General features: G+C 37.7%; 1 protein-coding gene across 1 annotated transcript; it reads right to left on the bottom strand.

Moving 5' to 3' along the window:
• Positions 1-15,198: 15,198 nt before the first annotated feature.
• LOC127227130 (olfactory receptor 2L13) lies at positions 15,199-16,137 on the bottom strand. The gene has a single exon (XM_051191420.1). It carries the CDS (start codon positions 16,135-16,137, stop codon positions 15,199-15,201), a length of 939 nt encoding a protein of 312 aa, XP_051047377.1.
• Between the last annotated feature and the right edge of the window lie 3,645 nt (positions 16,138-19,782).

Genomic DNA, 19,782 nt, shown 5'->3' with positions numbered 1-19,782 from the left:
GGATACATCCTGGCTCCACTGTCTGAGGTCCCTTAGACTACTCAGTCCTTCTGGCTGAGACCCATATTCAGGGGGGCCTGAGTCAGTCCCATGCTGGCTTCCCAGCTATCAGTCTGGTGGCCTGTAGCTCCTCTTTGTTCAGGTAAGCTGTCTCTATGTGTTTATGCCATCTGGTCTTGTCCTCTCCCTCTGCATCTGAGTTCTACTTCGACTCAGTGTTTATGTATGGGTGTTTGATTCTGTTTTCAACAGACATTAGTTGAGGGCTCCATGGATAAGTTAGTTGTTGATCTCACTCTCCGGGAAGGGCATTTATGGTAGCCTTTCCATAGAAGCTCAAATTGTTTATTGGTGGCAGTCTTGTAGTTCTCTAGACCTTTCTTTGTGTTCAATTTTATCTTCAAACCAATATTGGCTCCCTCTTTTATGTTCTCTCTCTCTCTCTCTCTCTCTGTCTCTCTCTCTCTCTCTCTTTCCTGTCTTCTATTCCTAACCGGGCTCAATCTTCCTGGTCACATGTGTTTTCCTTTCCTCCGCCTCGTTTTCTCCTACTTCTCTCTCCATTCACTGCCCCCCAACTTCCCCTGAGCTCTGGGGGACTTGCCCATTACCAGTTCTGTGAGGGACTTTATATGAATCTCTTAGAATACACCTTGTGTCCTAGTTCCTCTGGTGGTGTGAATTATAGGCTGGTGATCCTTTGATGTAGGTCTAAAATCCATATATGAGTGAGTACATATTGTGTTCCTCTTTTTGTGACTGGGTTACCTCATTCAGGGTGGTTTCTTCAAGTGCCACCCACTTGCCTGCAAATTTCAAGATACCATTATTTTTTTCTGCAGAGTAGTATTCCATTGTGTAGATGTGCCACATCTTCATTAACCATTCTTCAATTGAGGGACATCTAGGTTGCTTCCAGATTCTTGCTATTACAAATAGTGCTGCTATGAACATAGTTGAACAGATGTCTTTTTGCATTCATGTGAATCCTTTGGGTATATACCTAAGAGGGGGATTGCCAGGTCCTGTGGTAAACTAATTCCCATTTTTCCTGAGGAACTGCCATACTGATCTCCAAAATGGCTCTATGAGTTTGCACTCCCACCAACAGTGGAGGATTGTTCCCATTTCTCCACATCCTCTCCAACATGAGTCATCATTGGAGTTTCTAATTTTAGCCATTCTGGCAGGAGTAAGATGATATCTCAAAGTTGTTTTGATTTGCATTTCCCTGATAGCTAGGGATGTGGAACATTTTCTTAAGTGTCTTTCAGCCTTTTTGATTTCCTCTATTGAGAATTCTTTCTTCAGTTCTGTACCCCATTTTTTAAATAGGGTTATTTGGTTACAACACCAAACAAGTTGACTAGTTTCTTGAGTTCTTTGTATATTTTGGAGATCAGCCCTTTGTCGGATAGACCCATGTCTGTCGCCATGCACAAAACTCAAGTCCAAATGGATCAAATACCTCAACATCAATCCAGCCACATTGAACCTCTTAGAAGAGAAAGTAGGAGGTACCCTTGAACAAATTGGTATAGGGGACCACTTCCTGAACATAACTCCAGGGGCACAGACACTGAGAGAAACAATTAATAAATGGGACCTCTTCAAACTTAGAAGCTTCTGTAAGGCAAAGGACACAGTAGACAAGACCAAATGGCAGCCCACAGACTGGAAAAGATTTTCACCAAACAATAGGTTATTAAGGTTAAAGAAAGTCCAGACAAACCAATATGAAACAAACATATAGCACCTCCAAAAAATACCCTTGAGTTCACTTTGTATTAATCATCTACTTCTGGACATAGAGCCTGCCCTTAAGTGTGGTTTGTACCTACAGTGAGACTCCTTCAAAGAAACTAATTTTTCTTTTGTAAATATTTGCTAATTGGAAATAGGTTTTTGGTTGGGCATGGAGTCATGTCTACTTCCCCATCTCAATGCTAGGACCCTATCTGGTTTGGACTTTGCAGACACTATGCATAATGCCACAATTTCTGTGAGTTCATATGTGCACCAATCCTTCTATGTCTGGAAGACAGTTTCCTTGGTGTCATTCATCCCCTATGACTTTTACACCTATTCTTCCCCAAAGTTCTCTGAACCTTGAGGAGAAGGGGATTTGATGAACACATTCCATTAAAGATAGAAAGTTCCAAAATATCTCACTCTCAGTACATTGCCCAGTTGTTGGTCTCTGTATTAGTTACCATATACTGGAGGATGAAGCCTATTTGTTGCCAGAGTGAGAAACTTATCTATGGATATAATATAATGGCATTAGGAGTCATTTGATTGTTATGTTCCTTTAACAGAACAATAGCATATTGTTTTCCTCTAGGCCTGTCTATTCTAGATTCTTGGCCACCTGAACAGTGCAAGGCATGGGTTTCATTTCACAGAATGAGCCATAAATCCAATAAAAGAGGTGTTGGTTATTCCTATAATTTTTGTGACACTCTTACAACAGCATGTCTGTAGGCAGGTTACCCTGTAGATCAAAAGGTTTGTAGCTGGGTTGGCACTTACAGTTTTCCCCTGACAAGATCCAGAGTACCTTCCAGCACCATAAACAGTAGTCAGTAAAGGAGAGTTCTCTAGTTATTCACTGGCTCAAATTTTCTATATTCAATGAGATATATGGATGTTTTCTTCAGCAATAGGGATTTACTGTCAAGTGATGGAGAGAAAGCAATAGCTTTGTCAATAGTCTGAGTTGTTTCGGGTTTTCCATAGGGTCTGTTTGGCCAACAACTCACCCAATTAGATTTAATCCATTCCTGGTCCTGTAGATTTCATTTGGAGAAGAAAAATGCCTAGTTAAGGCTTTTTCTCCCCTGTTATTTGGTGACTCCATTTTGATTTCTTTCTTATATGTATATATTTTAAGAAATTTCTACCGTATTAAGTTCTCATATAACCCTTCAAATGGCCCCTAGTGTTATACATCCCTATCCATACTCCCTTACTTAGCCTCCTTTGCCTCTCCCTCTATATTTAAATCTTCATTTTAAGTTACTCTCCTGTTTTTGTCTGTTCTATTTTCCCTTTCTTGGGAGAACCTTGCCTCCTCCCTAGTTCCTCACTCTAAGTTAACCTCAATAGTTATTTAGGTAGTAACATGTTTATTGAAGGTTTAAGATCTAACATTTACAATAGAAATTTTTACAGCAATTTGTATCTTATGTTGTGGTAACCACCACACATATTTAAACTGTTGTTTCTATCTTTTTCTATACTCACATTTTGAAACTAAGCATATTTCTAATTGTATGCTTTTGTACACTATAGGTGCAATTTAAACTGCACTTATTTCATGCTCTCAATAAGGATCGTTGGAATCTAGAAATGTATGTAAATTATCAAATTTAAGATGGAGAGATGACTCAAAAGTTGAACACTGACTGCTTTTCCAGAGGACCTGGGTTCTGTTTTCAGCTCCACATGCTGGGCCATAAGTTTCTATAACTCTAGTTCCACAGTATTTGATATCCTCCCCTGGTACTTGAGGGCAATGCATGAGTGTGACACACAGATATACATTCAAACAAAACACATAAAAATAAGTAAAACACAGAAAATAAAAATAAAAAATTATAAAATGATTAAATTTAGCAGCATATATCTTTTACAAATTTATGAACTTTGCATCAAAATGTTAAAACATTTTGTTTCCTTAGATTTGTAAGTTTTCAAAAATATTTTCTATTGATTTAGATGTAATTTTTAATTTATTTTGATGTAAATCTTTTTACTGCTGGTTGACTAGTTGTAGCATGATTATTTATTTTTGATACTGTTTTTTTCTGGCAGCTTAAAACATCAAAATTTTACTATAACTTAAATAAATCAGACTTAGTGTCTTAGATAGTGTTTCTATTACTGGAATGAAACACCATAACCAAAAAGCAATGTGGCTTATACTTCCACATTACTGCTCATCATCAAAACAAGGAACTGAAATGGGTCAGGGTCCTAGAGGTAGGAGCTGATGCAGAGGCCATGGAGGAATGCTGCTTATTGGCTTGCTTCTTATGGCTCATTTAGGCCTCTCTCTCTCTCTCTCTCTCTCTCTCTCTCTCTCTCTCTCTCTCTGTCTTGTTTATGAGGAGATAAATCCCTCATATACAGTCCTACATGTTCCATTCTCAACACTCAAGTATTATCATAATTGTATATCATGTACACCACTGAGTATTATTGATCCTTCAGACCATAGCCAATCTATACCATATCCAAATTCCAAGGGTAGCCCAGGATTTCCCTTTGTGCACTGCCTAGTCCCCAGAATATCCCTGTCTAAGCCATCCCTAACCCTTACCTTTGATGCTTTTGCCTACCTATTTGCCTGTCTTGAGGCAGCCTAGAATCTCACCAGATACACAACAAATAAAGAAGAACGCGAACCCAATTCATCACAAATGCACCAAAAATATAAAAGGTTAAGACCATATCCCTCTTAAATCCATCAGTCCAAAGAGAGAATTGCCTAGATGAACTCTTATATACAGAACTTGTAAGAAAAAGCAAAACTTTCATCAAAGATTTCAAGCTATTTAAATTAAATATAAATAATTAAAGAACTTAGTTACAATAGCAAGAAATGCCAGAGTGATGCTTTATTCCCAATACCTAGGAAATACAAACAGCCTATCTGTCTTTTAACTGATGAATAGATAATAAAAAGATTGTATATACACACCATGGAAAAGTGACAAAGAAATTGAAACCATGAAATTTTCAGTTAAACACATGTAACTGAAACAGATCATATTGACTAAGATAATGCACACCTAGAAGACAAACTGAGGTCCTTAGGTCCAATTTTTCAGATATGAGTGCATAACATGAAGTAGCTGCAAAACCCAGAAATTAACAAAGGACCATTGCAGGAATAAAAGTAATCTGAAAGGGAAAATGAGAAAAAAGTAGAATTTTAATCAGGGAGAAGGAGTGTGATACATATAGAAGAGGACAGTATGAAATGACAGGAAGAAGTTTAAGAAAGTAATGAAGAATCATACTATTAGTTATCTACCTGAAAGTACCTACAATACATGTAAATCAGCATATTACATATATATATGTATGTAATTTTACATATAGTAATTCCAACACCAGTCACAAAAGTCCTATTTTCTGTTGTTGGACAGGGTTGTTTATGAGACTTCCAAAACATTATGAAATACTACAGTTTTCTTGTTCTCCTTGTAGAAGTTTCTATTGTGTAAGACACTGTTAACTTTAGAAAAAGGATCCAGGGGACCCAACAAGGTCTGACCTGAAAGCCTCTTTCTTTCCTAAGTGTAGAGAGCCACTGGTGCCATTCCTGAAGATGGTGCTGGTTTCCTGTCTATAAGCCAGCAAGGTGCGGATGCACGATCCATGTCATGGGGTGACCATTACTAGCGTTGCAGGCTGCACCTGTCAGTAACGGACACGACTCCTCTGAGCATATATAAGCAGAGCCCTTTTTCCTCCTCGGGGTCTTCCCTCAACTTGCTGTAATGAGCCACATAGCTGCAGAAGAATCCTGTTGTTGAGCGTCGTTCTTGCAGGCAAGGCAATAGCGCTCGACACCTAAGTATTTGTTTTAATGTTTCCAGAAGGCATTCAAGCAAGATTCCAAGGGAGGAAAGTTACCAAATAATCCTGATGCCTATGAAGCACAACAATGACCCAGTTTGGCTAGATAACCCTAAAGATGCAATAGTGGCATGCATACTTTTGCAGTAACCAACAGCTAGCTAATTGTACCAAGACTCACTAAACAACAAGTGGAAAATAATGACTAGTACTGGAAAACTAGCTAACTATCAAGGACTGGAGAAGTCTGGATATAGGAAAAACCTGTAGTCATCACTTTCCTAACCAAGCACAACCTCTAAACTAAGCTCAAAATATTTGTCATTATTCCCACCAATAAGTGTAGTTCCCATCCTTCACCAAGGAAACTTGTCTTGTAATAGACAGACAATTACAGAAAACCATGCACATAAATATTTAGAGTTGTGGAGCACAGTCCTAGTGATATACTTGTAACACATATCTTGTACGTTAGGCTCAGAAATAATTGCTTAACAAGGGTGGACAGAATGTAAAAACCAGAGAAGCAGGGTGTTGGCTACTTGATTTTGTTTTCTAAGAATGCCAGAATCTATTCCTATAAAGTCTCAAAAACATGACTATCTAAACATGAACTGAATAAGGACAGTAATAGACATGCTACTTTGGAAGAGGAAAAGCTCATGATGGCTCAACCCTAGACAAGGAACATAGGAAACTCAGAAGAGCTGAGAACAGGAGAAACAGTCTTAGCAAGGGTAACGCACACCAAATGATCAGTCCTGAGAACATGTGCATTCAAGTAACAATACGCAGCCCTACCAGGTTGTATTTAGGAACACATATACACAGGGACACACATGTGCATGCCTATGCACACAGATGCACACACAGACACAAAAAAATAATGAAAAATAGTCCAAGAATATGAAAGAGAGCAAGGGAGTATGAATAAGGAGAGTTGGGAGGGAGGAAATGGAATGGAAAATAATTTGAGTATATTATAATCTTACAAAAATTAATCAAAAAAACTTTCAGAAGCAGATGGAGACTACTACAGAAATACACAAATGGTCAGAATGAAGACACTAAGTGACTCTGTGGTTCCCAGCTGCAATTGGGACACCTACAATACACCCCCTACAACCAGCTCAGAAACATTGTGCAAATATGGGCATTAAGAACTAAAAGTTGCCCACTGTCCTGCCGCTCTGATTAAGCACTGGGACAGAGGGTGGAGCCAACAGTCAACCCTACTTCGGAGACTTCTCTGAGCAAATCTGAACAAAGGAGACCTGCCTATCCATGCGGAACCACACGTAATTTCCATTTCCACCTGCTTGGTCTCTGACGCCACCTCCAGTCCTCTGATGGAGGCCCTGGCCCTCCCAGAGATCTGCCTATCTCTGCTTGTCCACTCTGAGATCACTGACCCCCAAAGCAGGGCCTCTGCTAAAAAAAAAGAGGCCTCAGGTGGAGAGTGCCAGTTTTCAGTGAGATCCAACTATCCTGCAGAAACTTCCCAAGATTCAGCTCAGCACTTGTCCTCTTCCACCAGCCACTGCCTAGAGACATTGGCTAGAAGCATTTTCTACTAAACCCTCAGGCCTGCCCTCATCCCTGAGTCCCTGTCTGTGGAGAGACCTCCTATAGAGCTTAGACCACTCAGTCTATGACCCACATAAGCCCACTGGGGAAGTACCATAGAGAGAAAGGGACACCCCACCAACACCTACTGGAAGAAGCTATGGGAAGATGGCAATACAAGAAAACACCTAACAACAGAAAGACAAGCATGACAACACCAGAATTTAGGGAATCTACACCAACTAGTCTGGAACACAACAACAAAGCAGAGGAAGCAGAAAGGAACGACTTAAAAATTACCATCATAAAAATGATAGAGGCCCTCAAAGAAGATGTGAGAAAATCCCTTAAAGAAATGGAGGAAAAACAAACAAAAAAGTGGAAGAAATGAACAAATTCCTTAAGGAAAGCAAAGAAAGTACAGAAAGCCAAGAAAAAATAATTAAGTAGGTGAAGGAAAAAGTTCAAGACTTGAAAACTGAAATAGAGAAAATAAAGGCAACACAACATGAAGGAATGCTGGAAATTGAAAATGAGCAAAAAAACAGGAACTACAGATGCTAGAATAACCAACAGAATTCAAGAGATGGAAAGGAGAATCTCGGGTGCAGAAGATAAACTAGAAGAAATAGATTCATTGACCAAAGAAAATCATAAATCCAACAAATCCTTAACACAAAACATCCAGGAAATGTGAAAACTATGAAAAGACCAAACCTAAGAGTAAAAGGCACAGAGGAAGGTGAGGAACCCCAGCTCAAAGGTGCTGAAAACATATTCAAAAAAATCATCGAGGAAAACTTTCCCAATCTGAAGAAGGACATGCCCAAGAAAGTACAAGAAGCATACCGAACACCAAATAGGCCAGACCAAAGAAAAAAGACCCATCGACATATAATAATCAAAACACCTAGTATACAGAATAAAGAAAGAATATTAAGAGCAGTGAAGGAAAAAGGACAGGTAACATATAAAGGCAGACCTATCAAAATTACACCTGACTTCTCCATGGAAACCCTCAAGGACAGAAGGTCCTGGATAGATGTTCTACAAGTATTAAGAGAACACGGATGCCAGCCTAGGCTACTATATCCAGCAAAACTCTCAATCACTATAGATGGAGGAAACAAGATATTTAATGACAAAACTGGATTTTCCCAATATGTATCTACAAATCCAGCCCTACAGAAAGTATTGGAAGGAAAACACCAACCCAAGGAAGTTAACTACACCCACAAAAATGTAGGCAACAGATAATCCAACTACACCAGAAACCAAGGGTAAAGCAGAACATATATATTCAGAATACCACTGCCTAAAGCAAACAAGCGTCAACATTCAATGGTCCTTACTCACCCTCAACATTAATGGTCTTAACTCACCTATAAAAAGACACAGGCTAACAGAATGGATATGAAGACAGAATCCATCCTTCTGCTGCATACAAGAAACACATCTAAGCTTCAAAGATAGACATTACCACAGGGTAAAGGGTTGGGAAAAGATTTTCCAATCAAATGGAACCAAGAACCAAAAGGTGTAGCTATCCTAATATCTAACAATTTAGACTTCAAACCAAAATTAATCAAAAGAGATGAAGACGATCATTTAGTATTCATCATAGGAGAAATCCATCAAACAAAGTCTCAGTTCTGAACATCTATGTCCCAAATACAAAAGAACCCACATTCGTAAAAGAAACACTACGAAAACTCAAAGCTCATATATAAAACCTCACACACTGATAGTGGGAGACTTCAATACACCACTCTCAACACTAGACAGGGCCACATATCAGAAACTCAACAAAGAAACAAAAGAATTAACAGAAGTTATGTCTCAACTGGGGTTAACAGACATCTATAGAACATTCCATTCAAAGACAAAAGAATATATCTTCTTCTCTGCTCCACATGGAACCTTCTCTAAAATCGACCACATAATAGGTAGCATAACAAACCTCAACAGATACAAGAAAATAGGAATAGTACCATTTATCTTATCAGACTACCATGCTTTAAAATTGGAATTCAAAAACAACACAAATAGCAGAAAACCTGCAAACTCATGGAAACTGAACAATGTGCAATTGCATCACACCTGGGTCAAAGAAGAAATAAAGAAAGAAATTAAGGACTTTCTAATATTCAACGAGAATGAGGACACAACATACCCGAACTTATGGGACACCTTGAAAGCAGTGCTATGAGGGAAGTTCATTGCACTAAGTGCCCATATGAAGAAAACAGAGGATAGTCACATAAGAAAACTAACAGCACATCTGAAAGCCTTAGAACAGAAAGAAGCAAACTCACCCATAGGAGTACATTCCAGGGCTTGTACTTCAACTTGAGGGCTGAAATCAACAAAATAGAAACCAGGAAAACAATACAAAAAATCAATGCAACGAAGAGTTGGTTTTTTGAAAAAATCAACAAGATAGACAAACATTTTTCCAAACTAATGAAAAAGCAGAGAGAGAACATGCAAATTAACAAAATCAGAAACAAAAAGGGGAACATAACAACGGACACAGATGAAATCCAGACAATTTTCAGGTCATAATTTGAAAATCTGTATTCCATAAAAATTGAAAATTCAAAGGAAATGGACAAATTTCTGGATAACTATTCCTTACCAAAATTAAATCAAAAACAGACAAACAACTTAAATAGACCTATAACCTGCAATGAAATAGAAGCAGTCATCGAAAACCTTCCAACCAAAAATGTCCAGGGCCAGATGGATTCAGTGCAGAATTCTACTAGACATTCAAGGAAGAACTAATACCACTACTCCTCAAACTCTTCCACAAAATACAAACAGAAGATTCATTGCCAAACCCTTTTTATGAGGCCACAATAACCTTGGTACCCAAGCCTTACAAAGACACAACTAAGAAAGAAAACAACAGACCAATATCCCTAATGAACATCGAGGCAAAAATACTCAATAAAATACTGGCAAACTGAATCCAAGAGTACATCAGAGAAATCATCCACCATGACCAAGTAGGCTTCATACCTGGAATGCAGGGATGGTTTAAAATATGAAAATCTATCAACATGATCCACCATATAAACAAACTGAAAAAGAAATACTGTATGATCATCTCCCTAGATGCTGAAAAAGCCTTTGACAAAATTCAACAAGATAACAGGAACATTCCTAAACATAATAAAAGCAATATACACCAAACCAACTACCAAAATCAAACTGAATGGAGAGAAAATCAATCCAATTCCTCTAAAATCAGGAACAAGACAAGGCTGCCCTCTTTTTCCATATCTCTACAGTATCGTACTGGAAGTTCTAGCTAATGCTATAAGACAACAAAAGGAGATCAAGGGGATCTAAATTGTAAAGGAAGAAGTCAAACTGTCACTATTTGCAGATGATATGATAGTTTACATAAGCGATCCAATAAACTCTACCAGGGAACTCCTACAGCTGATAAACACCTTCAGAAAACTAGCAGGATAGAAGATAACTCAAAAAAAAAAATCAGTAGCCCTACATTTTTCAGACGACAAAGAGACAGAGAAAGAAATCAGACAAACATCACCCTTTACAATAGCCACAAGCAACATAAATTATCTTCATGTGACGCTTACCAAACAAGTAAAAGACCTATATAATAAGAACTCAGTGGCTCTAAAGGAAGAAATGAATGAAGATACCCAAAAATGGAAAGATCTCCCATGCTCTTGGATAGGTAGGATAAACATAGTAAAAATGGCAATCTTGCCAAAAGCAATCTACAGATTCAATGCAATCCCCATTAAAATCCCACCACAATTCTTCACTGACCTTGAAAGGATAATAATCAACTTTATATGGAAAAACAAAAGACCCAGGATAGCCAAAACAATCCTTTACAATAAAAGAATTTCTGAAGGCATCACCATTCTTTACTTTAAGCTCTTCTACAGAGCTATAGTTCTGAAAACTGCCTGGTATTGGCATAAAAATAGACAGGTAGACCAATGGAATCAAATTGAAAATAGTGATATTAACCCCCCACACCTATGAACACCTGATCTTCGATAAAACACTTAAATTATACAAAAGGGCGAAGCATCTTCAACAAATGGTGCTGGCACAATTGGATGAGAGTGTGTAGAAGACTGCAGAATAAATCATGTCTGTTGCCATGCACAAAACTCAAGTCAAATGTATCAAAGACCTCAACATCAATCCAGCCACATTGAACCTCTTAGAAGAGAAAGTAGGAGGTACCCTTGAACAATTGGTATAGGAGACCGCTTCCTGAACATAACTCCAGGAGCACAAACACTGAGATCAACAATTAATAAATGGGACCTCTTCAAACTTAGAAGCTTCTGTAAGGCAAAGGACACAGTGGACAAGACCAAACAGCAGCCCACTGACTGGGAAAAGATTTTCACCAATCCTATATCTGACAAAGGGCTGATCTCCAAAATATACAAAGAAATCAAGAAACTAGTCAACAAACACCAAATAACCCTATTAAAAAATAGGGTACAGAACTGAAGAAAGATTTCTCAGTAGAAGAATTCAAAAAGGCGAAAGACACTTAAGAAAGTGCTCAACATCCTTAGCTATCAGGGAAATGGAAATCAAAACAACTTTGAGATATCATCTTACTCCTGCCAGAATGGCTAAAATTAGAAACTCCAATGATGGCTCATGTTGGAAAGGATGTGGAGAAATGGGAACACTCCTCCACTGCTGGAGGGAGTGCAAACTCATACAGCCATTTTGGAGATCAGTATGGCAGTTCCTCAGGAAAATGGGAATTAGTTTACCACAGGACCTGGCAGTCCCCCTCTTAGGCATATACCCAAAGGATTCACATCCATGCAACAAAGATATCTGTTCAACTATGTTCATAGCAGCACTATTTGTAATAGCAAGAACCTGGAAGCAACCTAGATGCCCCTCAATTGAAGAATGGTTAATGAAGATGTGTCACATCTACACAATGGAATACTACTCTGCAGAAAAAAATAATGGTATTTTGAAATTTGCAGGCAAGTGGGTGGCACTTGAATAAACCACCCTGAATGAGGTAACCCAGTCACAAAAAGAGTAACATCGTGTGTACTCACTCATATATGGATTTTAGACCTAGATCAAAGGATTACCAGCCTATAATTCACACCACCAGAAGAACTAGGATACAAGGTGTATTCTAAGAGATTCATATAAAGTCCCTCACAGAACTGGTAATGGACAAGTCGCCCATAGCACAGGGAAGTGGGGGGGCAGTAAATGGAGAGAGAAGTAGGAAAAAACCTGGGGGAGCAAAGGAAAACACGTGCGACCAGGAAAATTGATCCTGGTTAGGAATAGAAGACAGGAGAGAGAATGAAAGAGAGAGAGAGAGAGAGACAGAAGGAGAGAGAGGGGAGAGAGAGAGAAAGAGAGAGAGAACATAAAAGAGGGAGCCAATATTGGTTTGAAGATAAAATTGAACACGAAAGGTCTAGAAAACTACAAGACTGCCACCAACTAACAATTTGAGCTTCCGTGGAAAGGCTACCATAATTTTGCTTCCCGGATAGTGAGATGAACAACTAACTCATCCATGAAGCCCTCATCTAATACCTGTTTGAAACAGAAGCAAACACCCATACATAAACACTGAGTTGAAGTAGAACCCAGATGCAGATGGAGAGGACAAGACCAGGCTGCATAAACACATAGAGACAGCTTACCTGAACAAGGAGTAGCTAAACAGCCCCTGGACTGAAAGCTGGGAAGCCAGCATGGGACTGACTCAGGCCCCCCTGAATATGGGTCTCAGCCAGAAGGACTGAGCAGTCTATGGAATATATCCCTGGTGCACAAAAGGATCTTGCAAACAAATCCCCTATGGAGGGATAACTGCCTTAATCTAGAGACAGGAGAGAAGCCCTTGTCCCTACTTCACATGACCTGTCAGATCTACATGACCCCAACTGGATGGCATTCCCCTACATATGGAATTGGGGTGGGTTGATGGGAGGGGAGGGTGATTAGGGTGCATGTTAGAGGGCAGATTGGGTAAAAGGGAGGGAAGGAAGAAGGGAGGGATGGAGTGGGAACTGGGATCAACATATAAAATAATAAATTAAATAAAAAAATGCTTTGACTCCAAAATTTAAATTCAAGGACAAATTACTGGGGAAAAGGATTTCTATTTTTGTTTCCACCGAAAATGAAAAGCAGTAGATTCCTTCCAGACTAATATAATGTAATCAAGCCAGACTGCCTGAAATAGAGTACCTACATTCAAAACAGCTTTACCAGGTAGCCTTGCAGACTACAGCCAGGATTGCTGCATCTTCTTAGAATCCCCCATGACAGCGCCCCTTACTAGCAGGAAGCAGTTTGGAAAGAACAATGCCCAAATTCCCAAAGATTGTCTATAAATGTTTGTTTTCATTTAAATGGAGTTGGTTATATAAAATAAATAAAAATTAAAAAAACAAACGTTATGAAAAGTACTGTAAAATATCATCTTTTAGACAGGAGGAATGGTTAGACAATGAAATCTCAAAAATATGATTCCTAAAGGTAATTTATATAGTGACCAAACCAATTGGCATAGCACCATGAAGTATGGAATTTCACAAAGTCCCATCCTGGTATGAAGAGGTGGAGAGAAGCAATGAATATTGAGAGAGGGAGAATAGTTTTCTTCAATGAGAAACTGCATAAGTAATCTAGCCACAATTTGTCAGTCTGAAACACATGTACATATGAGAAATAAAAGGTTGCCATTTATAGTTATAGAAAAGAGGTGACCATGAAAGTTTGAAGGAGCTGGGAAGAAGGGTGTATTAAGTGGCCTACATTTGTAAACTGTAGACCAAAGATCATGGTACAAATAAGAGGAACAGATGATAATTCTCCAAATCATCAATTTCATGATATTACTTTTATTACTTTAATTCCCACCAATATTCAGTACATCACAGATACATTCTAAAATATCATATCTACATGATAAAGTTGTTTTAAGTGAGAGATAGTTGTATATACTTAGGAGGTGTTATGTAACATCTCATACATATATACATTGTGTAATAAAGGAATTAGGGTAATTATCCAATTTATCCCCTGAAATTTTTACTTTCAACCTTGTCTCATTTGAGATATGAGATATTATTTTAACTACATTTATCATACTATGGCATCGCTTACCAGGACATATTCTAGTTAACTAGAATAGAAATAGAGTAAGTGGTATATAACTCTTAAAAACTTTGACTTTGTTCTCTTTAAATTAGGCAAATTAGGGTGATAGGCAGATTCCATATTTGTATTATTTTGCACTTTGACCAACTGAGTATAGTAGTTCTTCATTCTCCCTAATAAAACAACATTAGATAACTATTGCCCTTTCTTTTTTCCCAGGGACAGGGTTTCTCTGTGTAGCTATGTAGACCAGGGTAGCTTTGAACTCACAGAGATCCTTTTACCTCTGTCTCCCAAGTGCTGGAATTAAAGACATAGTGCACCACTACTTCCCAGCTCTATTTTTCTTTCATATGAAAATAATTCTGTCTGAGATGAAGTAGTTTTAATATTCCTGTAACATTACATAGCTTCTATGTTGCTCTATTTTCAACAGTTTCCCATGTGGGTATTGATCAAACGAAATGTATAAAGTTCAAACAACAATGTGTTGTAAGTATGCAACACACAGAAGATTTTGAAGAATGAAAGCAAAAGATATGAGCAAAGAAATAATTTGATGTCAAATTTTAGAAACAATTTGTCAACTTTGGCATAAGTACTACCACATTTAAGTATTTGTGCACTCATAATGTATATGAACCATGTGTTAATAGTGTAGCAATTTGTCAATATTTACTGCTTATACTATTGACTATAATGTTACAAATAAAATCAACATGTAGAAATTATAATAATCTAATAATATTTAATACTAATAAATAATGAATCACCAAAAAGTTATAACATATGTGTGGCACACATTGCATTTTCAATAAAAAGCACTATTCTGTGACAATCTCCAGGGAAACTGAAAGATGAGTAGTGAAGAAATTATTATGTTTTTGTGGAAGATAATGTCCCAAAGACTCTTGTCATGGCCCCCAGGACTTCCTTATTTCTCAGGCTATAGATGATGGGGTTGAGCATAGGGGTGAGGATAGTGTAGAAGACAGCCAGAATCTTATCTTCTGTGGGGGAACGGAGACTCCTTGGTCTAAGGTAAGTGTAGACAAATGGTGCATAGTAAAATGTCACCACAGTTAAGTGAGTTGAACATGTGGTGAAGGCTTTTTTCTTTCCCTCTTTTGAGCGCATATGGAAGACAGCAAAAAGGACTCGTCCATAGGAAGCTGTGATGCCAAGGAAAGGAAACAGGAGAAACAGGCTTGTGCTCACAAATACCATGTATTCATAAACCCAAGTGTCCATACAGGCCAGGGGCAACATGGCTGGGACATCACAGAAGAAATGGTTAATGGATCTAGAATGACAGTAAGGAATGTGAAGGGCATAGACTGTATGTGCTAGAGAGTTGATTGAGCCCAATATCCAGGACCCTATAATCATCTTCAGACACATCATTTTGCTCATGCGAGTGGGATAATGAAGGGGGTGGCAGATGGCAACAAAACGATCATAAGCCATGGAAGCCAAGAGCAAACCCTCAGAACATGCCATAGTTAGGAAAAAGAATGATTGTACTCCACAGCCCAGGAAGGTAATGCTTTTCTGGCCAGAGAAGAAATTAAATACCATCTTGGGGACAGTGGTAGAAATGTACATCAGGTCCATGAGAGAGAGCTGGCTGAGGAGAATGTACATGGGAGTGTGAAGCCTGGGATCCACACGAATGAGGTGGATCATTGTTGAGTTGCCAAACAAGGCTAGAGAGAAGACAAAGATGATGAGCAGCAACAGTAGAAGGCCTGTCCGGTTTTGTGGAAACAACCCTAACAAAGTGAAATCACTTGAGCTCTGATTCCATTTCTCCATGAAAATGTATTGCTTTCTCTTATTTGAAAAGGGACCTAAAAGTCAAACACATCACCATATGAGATAGGGCAGGAGAATTAAAAGGAACTAGCTTGTAATGAATGCTTGCACAGAATTGTTCTTCCTCCAGCACTGTCTTTCTGTTGAGCTTATTTTGAAGTCTGACCTGAATATTCCTTTCCACTTACCTCCTGCCATTTACTCAGTTCAAAGTTGTAGCAACATGAGTGAAATATCTATCACATTTATTACTAGTAACTCCACATGAGACTGTTATTTGGCATAATTAAGTACAGACTATGCTCCCCTTTGTCTTCTGTTACTCTGTCCTTTGCAAGACTGTCATTTCTGGCCATCCTTCCTCAACTGGTCCTATACTATACACATCCCATCATGCCTTCTGAATAGAGAAGAACCTCATATGGGCACTTTTTTTTTTTTTTTTAAAAAAACTTCCTTGAACACTGATTTAGCTGAAATAGAAAGGACATTCTAGTCAATCTCTCAGCAGATGTTTCCAATATGAAGCTTTGGACAGAGTCTGCACAAAAGTAACATATCACATGCTGTCTTTCTTTGTTTTTAAATATGTGTTCATTGGTGTTTGGTGTTTTCCCAGAATGTGTGTCTGTATGAGGGTGTTAGATAGGATATTGGACATACAGTTGTGAGCTGCCATGTGGGTGCTGGCAATTGAACCCAGGTCTTCTGGAAGAGGTCAGTGTTCATAAACACTGAGATATCTCCAGCCCCACATGATTGATTTCTATGACAGGGATGCACAGATATGTACTCCTAGATCACTTCTCAGTCATTTATACACAAACTCTGAGGACAGTTACGAGTTAGTATTTTGTTTCCAATTTTAGAAACTGTCATTTTGATATACAATGTTAGGAAATGGGTATTTTTTTAGAATTTTTTTAGGCAGCCAGATACCTGGATTTGAAGGTTTGGATTTCAGGCACTGAGTCACAGCCAAATCTTTCACTTATTTCCAGAAAATTTCTTTATTTGGTCTGGACCTTATTTAACACACCAGAGAGATGTGAAGAACCATATTCTTGGTTACACTTTGACTTTAATATCTTCCAGGGGCTCAAGCAGATGTAATGTTAGTGTACCCCTTGATTATTCCAGAAGACATGAATAGTTCAGAGTTGTTTAAAGCTGTTATGAAGAATCCTATTATGCAGGAGAGATACAAATGCAGGATGCTAGGATAATTTCTGCCAAAGTTAAAGATTACACACACAACAGGGATACATAGTAAGAAATCTACAGAGTATGAGACCAAAAAGGAAACTGACCATCAGAGTCCCTACTGAGATTTAACACTCCTTGGGACACCCAAGAACATGAACCTCAATGAACTGTATTTAGCACACATCAGCTCCTCAAAAATTGTCTATCCCTTTGCTCAGTTTTACTTAGCTTTTGAGAAGCCGCAATAACATAAATTTTAGCCACTTGTTTATATCACAACTTTCAAAGATAGCACATTATACAATTCAAACACACTTATGTTGTTCCTCTTGCATTTTAAGCTCACTTTTTCTTTTCTAACTGTAGTTAGAAAATTCATATTCTTCATTCATGAGAAAATAATTCCTCATGACAAGAAAACCATACCAGAACACTTCCCCTGTCATCTGGACTCACCTTTTCCAAAGGTCTTGTATTTGTATTTGTTAGAGAAAGCACATTTACCATGAGATTTGTTGCCCGAAGGTAATCAGTTATTCCTAGGAAGACTTCAGCACACCTTTCTGCTCACATAGACTGTCATGTACACTGCAAGATCATCTTTCAATTATGACAGTCCTACCTCAACCCACCCCTCTTGTTTTTTTGTCTACCAAAATCCGTGGAAAGAAATTTTCAAGAATTATTTACTAGGCATATTATTTATAAGGAAACCAGAAAAAAATTTCCTTTCCCTTCCTGAAACAGTCTCACTGCTTGTTCTGAATATCATTATTTACTAGTTATTGGTTTGAGTGAAACTCAAGGAGCATTTAATCTCTATTTCTCACATGTTAGTGTGATGAAAGAGAAAATGGCAAATGCTATGTTTTATATGCCCAATCTTGGATTACTAAACCTTAGATATTTCTCCTTTTCTTCTAATTGATCCCTCATGTCCAAATCTACAGAGACAAAGGCTTGGCCATTTCCCTTGGTTTAAGTGATCTGAGGTAGCTTAGTTCTGAACTTAGAGAAATAAATATATGACAATCATCTCTCCTGTAATCATAGGATGCCTGAAAATAGACTGAGGAGAGAGGTGTGGGTACAGAATTATTTCAGAATATGGCTTGTAAGGAAGTTAGGCAATATGTATCAAAGTCCCTCATTAAAAAAAAAAAAATGGACACCAAAGGGCTACGCTGCTAATATACTGAAAAACTGTGTGAGACAGAAATTCTATGTTCAAGGTCACACGTTGATGTGGAGGTCTTATGGCAAAGTCAATATTCAGATTCAATTCAGGCTGACAGGCCATTGAGTAAGAAAACAAGTTAGATGAATTTCATTGTAAATAAGAACTTGTGTTCAAATATGTAAATATTCTATAATTTTAGGAATATCCTAAGAATAAACTGGGAGAACATATGCCATCTGCTTGCGTAATGTGTATACAGAAACAGAAATTAGTAGAATTTGTCATTCCAATTTAAGTATCCATTCTGCCTTAAAATTATGCTTCATAGTAATTTGATAATATGCTTAATTTGCTTGAAGACATAAAAAGATACCTTAATCTTTCCAAATGATCCTAATAAATTACATAATATTGTAATTTCCTTTTTACAATGTATTTGGGTTGATAACTTGTCTATGTATCTCTAGGTTTAACATCTTTTATGTGTATGTGTGAGAAAATGTGCTAGTTTTCTGTGTTTCAAATATGATTTCCTGGATTTTACTTAAACTTCCTATATAAAAATGTGTTTACTGGGCTGGAGAGATGGCTCAGCCGTTAAAGGCTAGGCTCACAACCAAAAACATAAAAATGTGTTTACTATATTTTATAAGTAAAATAAAACAGAAGGGAACAATCAAGTAAACAAAAAATGGTAGAAAGTCATCTGTACATTTTTTTTATATATATAAAGAATGGTAAAGTAAAAGGTTACGGCTTTTACATAGGAAGTATTCTTGGAAGATTAAAAAGGTTTCTATAATTTTTTTTGAAGGTCTGATAGAACACTGCTGTGAATCTGTTTGTGCCTGGATCCTTTTTAGTGGGAAGCCTTTTTACTACTATTTTTTAAAATACTTTTATACAGTATATTTTGATGATTTCACCATCCCCAAACTCATCACAGATCCTCCTTCTCTTTCCATGTTTATTTTATTTATGTTTGTTCTCAAATTGGTTGTCTTACCACTACTTAAATCTCTTTGTCCTGAGTTTGTTTTGGTTACTAATCTTGTCTTGATTTAACTTTGGTAGCTTGGAAAAATCTAGAAATCCATCCATTTCTTTTAACATTTCAAGGATAATGAAGTAGAGATTTAAAAGTATTCTTTGGTGTTTGTTATAAAGTTTTTCTTCTCATTTCTGATTCTATTAATTTGGGTAATTTTTTTCTTTCTTTTCATTAGCTGGATCAAGGGTTTATTGAGCCATTGTGTTGA

The sequence above is a fragment of the Phodopus roborovskii genome, unplaced genomic scaffold, assembly GCF_943737965.1.
Source record: "Phodopus roborovskii unplaced genomic scaffold, PHOROB, whole genome shotgun sequence".
In the NCBI taxonomy this organism is placed as follows: domain Eukaryota; kingdom Metazoa; phylum Chordata; class Mammalia; order Rodentia; family Cricetidae; genus Phodopus; species Phodopus roborovskii.
The sequence above is the reverse complement of the archived record's forward strand: the minus strand, read 5'-3'. Positions and strand labels throughout refer to the sequence as shown.